General features: G+C 28.9%; 1 protein-coding gene across 1 annotated transcript; it reads right to left on the minus strand.

Moving 5' to 3' along the window:
- Positions 1–368: 368 nt before the first annotated feature.
- On the minus strand, positions 369–1,750 carry LOC134699363 (uncharacterized). Its single transcript, XM_063560968.1, has 3 exons — positions 1,727–1,750; positions 1,189–1,305; positions 369–673 (listed from the first exon to the last, which is right to left on the minus strand). The coding sequence occupies exons 1-3, from the start codon at positions 1,748–1,750 to the stop codon at positions 434–436; spliced, it is 381 nt and encodes a 126-aa protein (XP_063417038.1). The 3' UTR covers positions 369–433.
- Positions 1,751–3,275: the final 1,525 nt, after the last annotated feature.

The raw sequence follows: 3,275 nt of genomic DNA on the forward strand, positions 1-3,275 counted from the left end.
TAAAAAAACATATTTTATTTTGTAAAGAGCCATATTGTCTCATTGGCATTCATTTTATAATGCAGCACCTGTAGGTTTTTTGTTACTGGTTGGATGTCGAGTATTTATTTATTTCCCGTAATTGTCTCATTGTCAATCAAAATATGATGTTACAAGTTGTGTTGATAAGTTACTGTCTTGTTGGCGAAAATCAATATATTAAACAAATGTACTTTTACATTTAAAACCTGTGACTTTGATGTAAAGTTATCTCATTGGCACTCATATCAATCTTTTTTTAACTCTATTTAATAAAATATAATTAATTAATTTCAAAGTGAAAAGTAGACTTTATTTGGCACAACTTTTAAAATGACTTGGAATTCATAAAATAAATATCTAAATCAAATTCGGACGAATCAAATATTTTGAAACTTGGTGAATTTTGCCATTTTCAAGCTCCTTTTATGGTATACACCTTCCCTTTACTGTCATCATTTTCAATATTCATAACAAGTCCTTTCTTCCAATAGCCGGACAGAAAAACGTTTGTACCCGCGGACAAAGCTGAATTTGGTTTGAAGTCTATAACTGCATTAACTGCGGGATGAAAAGTTTGCATTTCTGTAAGTTTGGATACTTTTTTAGGGAACAACTCTTCCGGATACAAGCTACTGTCCCATTCTTCACGATTCTAAAAAGCGTAAAAATAAAGTTACAATAAAATCAAACCAAGTAATGAAAGTAACAAATGTAACAAAGGAGTAGGTCCGGTAAGAACCGATTTTGGCCTCAAATTTCAGGTTCATCTTACGAAAGATTTTGACCACTTTTTAAACACTTAAGTGTCTAATTCATTTGAATCAATAAGTTTATGTGAAACATGTGAAAGATTTTAACTGATTTTGTTATTTAAAACGTCCCGATTCAAGCTCAAATATGAAAAATCTACCAAATATGCCAAAAAGGGGTCTTACTAGGCCTTTTCCTTTAAAGAGTTCAAGACGTGATTATGAATTAAGCAAAGTCCATAATAAACATGATAAAAGAACATTATTTTTTTTATTGTTTTAGTTTAAAAATTTATAAATAATTTTACTATAACATTTAAAAGTACGTTCACAAATGTGCGTAACAAACAAATACTAGATTACAATTTGTTTCATCACCTTTTATTCTATAGAGTTACACGTTAGTTAAGATGCTTACCTGAGACATATAAATTTCTGTTTCCAAATGACGGCGTTTCAGGCCTGCTATACCAGAATCAGTACGTTGTATAAATTTTCTTGCATACAAGTCTTTATAATATGGACTAACTTCTGACTGAAAGCAAATAAGAAAAGGTTTAAAAAAACTAACTTAAAAGTGTTGATAATTTTCAAATTTGTACACAAAATGGGCCGTTGGTGTTTTCGTTTTTGTTTACATAAATTTGTTATTTAAAGACATTCAGTTATACATAGCTAATCAATATGTATAAGTTTTGCTTTTTTTCAACGGCCGTACAGTGACAAATATTTGTAAACTTTTTTGATCAGTTAGTCTCTGTTAGATAGTTGTCATAACATGATGAATATTAAACTACATCTTCTTATTTTTATATTTTCACTTTCTAAAACAAAAATATAATATTTGAGTAATGTTAGTGCATTTTCAGATACATGAACATGTATATGATGATAAACAAAATAACAGAGATGACATCTGTATAACGTTTAGTACGCAGAAATAACTACGGATTTACATTTGTATAAAGAGTTTTACTCATAAAGCCGCAACTATTACCGTGCAATAAAATAAAAGTACATTATGTTTAAAAATACCATTGAAGTTGATAGTGTTAACCCTTACAGAAATGAAAAGTTTGCTGCAATATTGCAACAATATAGCGGCAATATTGCGGCAAACAAATTTGTTTGCAAGAAGTGTTTGCAAGAAAGTTGCAGGTTGTTGCAGCTACCTGCAATATTCCCGCAATGTTACTGCAACAAAATTTGTTTGCAAGAAAATTGCAGCAAGTTTGCTGCAATGTTGCAAGAAAGAATTTGTTTGCCAGAAAGTTGCAGGAACCTTTTCTTTTATTATTTAAGGAATGACTATTTGCAACAACTTTGCAAGAAAAGTTTCTTTAATAATATCAGACATGTAGTAATGCACCAATATTTGAAGCATTTTAGAATATTACATTTTTAAAGATTTAAGGTTCAAATAATACACAACGTATGGTTTTTTTGAACATTCGGTTGTGGAATTACTTCAAATTATCTAAATTTGTTATGGTCATACTTTATTTTACTCAGATAAATCTGGATATTTGAATAATTTATTTGAAATAATCTTCAAATAACAATTATAGAATTTCTAAACTGCACGTTTATCACAATTTTAGATATTTTGTAAGGAAAGAATACTTTGGTATTCATTTCAACAAATTTAATCTAAATAATTGAGTCATAATACTTTTTGTTCTATATGTATTATTATGCCTTTTTGTCACTTTTTTGTGACATTTTTCTATAAACAATATTTTTAATTCTAATATTTTCCATCAAATGAATTTAGCCTCACCTGCAGTTTAATTTCTAGTATCGTTATTTTAAAATTATTTATACACAAATTATCTTTCTCATCTCAATTAGTAATATGAGCTGGTGATAGAAATGTAATGTGCCGTGCACATCTGGTTTTCTTTATCTGTGGAGTGGTAAAGACAGGAAGTACCATAAATTAATGTACACAGAGTTTGAGGCCAAATTAAGGGCAGAGCATTTCTTGTTTGTATATATTTCCATTATAACTTATAACACCAAAGATAAAAAAAAATGTATTTATAATTATTTATTTATTATAATAAATAACAAATATTCAAGATTTAGGCAATGGATATTTATAATTATGGGCAAATTTCAAAGGGATCACATTGAAACAATACCCTAAGCAACCTTGATCAACATATATTCAAAATTTGAACTGGACAGGAACATGCATACAACAAACAAAGATGTCTTCTATCAGGAACAAAGTAATATGAATTTTACAATGGATTTAGACATGTTAGATCCAAAAGATCCAATTGATTCTATTGACACTGGGTAATGCAGATGATAGCCTTCAGTTGACATGACTCTTGGATTCAGGAAGATTGGTGTTTACACACAATTTGGACAACATCTTTTGGTAAGTAAAATGGAGTTGAATGTCCACCATTTTGAATAAGTGCATGCTCTTTAACAGTTCAAATAGTGATAAATAAAGAGTCTTCTTAATTTAATAGAGTTGGCAAAAGTATTAGA

This window comes from Mytilus trossulus, unplaced genomic scaffold (assembly GCF_036588685.1).
Source record: "Mytilus trossulus isolate FHL-02 unplaced genomic scaffold, PNRI_Mtr1.1.1.hap1 h1tg000050l__unscaffolded, whole genome shotgun sequence".
Taxonomy (NCBI): Eukaryota; Metazoa; Mollusca; class Bivalvia; order Mytilida; family Mytilidae; genus Mytilus; species Mytilus trossulus.

Excerpts from the sequence above, each read along its gene's own strand:
- LOC134699363 (XM_063560968.1), bottom strand. The coding sequence starts at position 1,750 with ATGAGTAAAACTCTTTATACAAAT. Across the intron at positions 1,306-1,726 it reads GTAAAACTCTTTATACAAAT|TCAGAAGTTAGTCCATATTA; the intron begins GTAAATCCGTAG and ends ATTTGCTTTCAG. Across the intron at positions 674-1,188 it reads CAGAAATTTATATGTCTCAG|AATCGTGAAGAATGGGACAG; the intron begins GTAAGCATCTTA and ends TACGCTTTTTAG.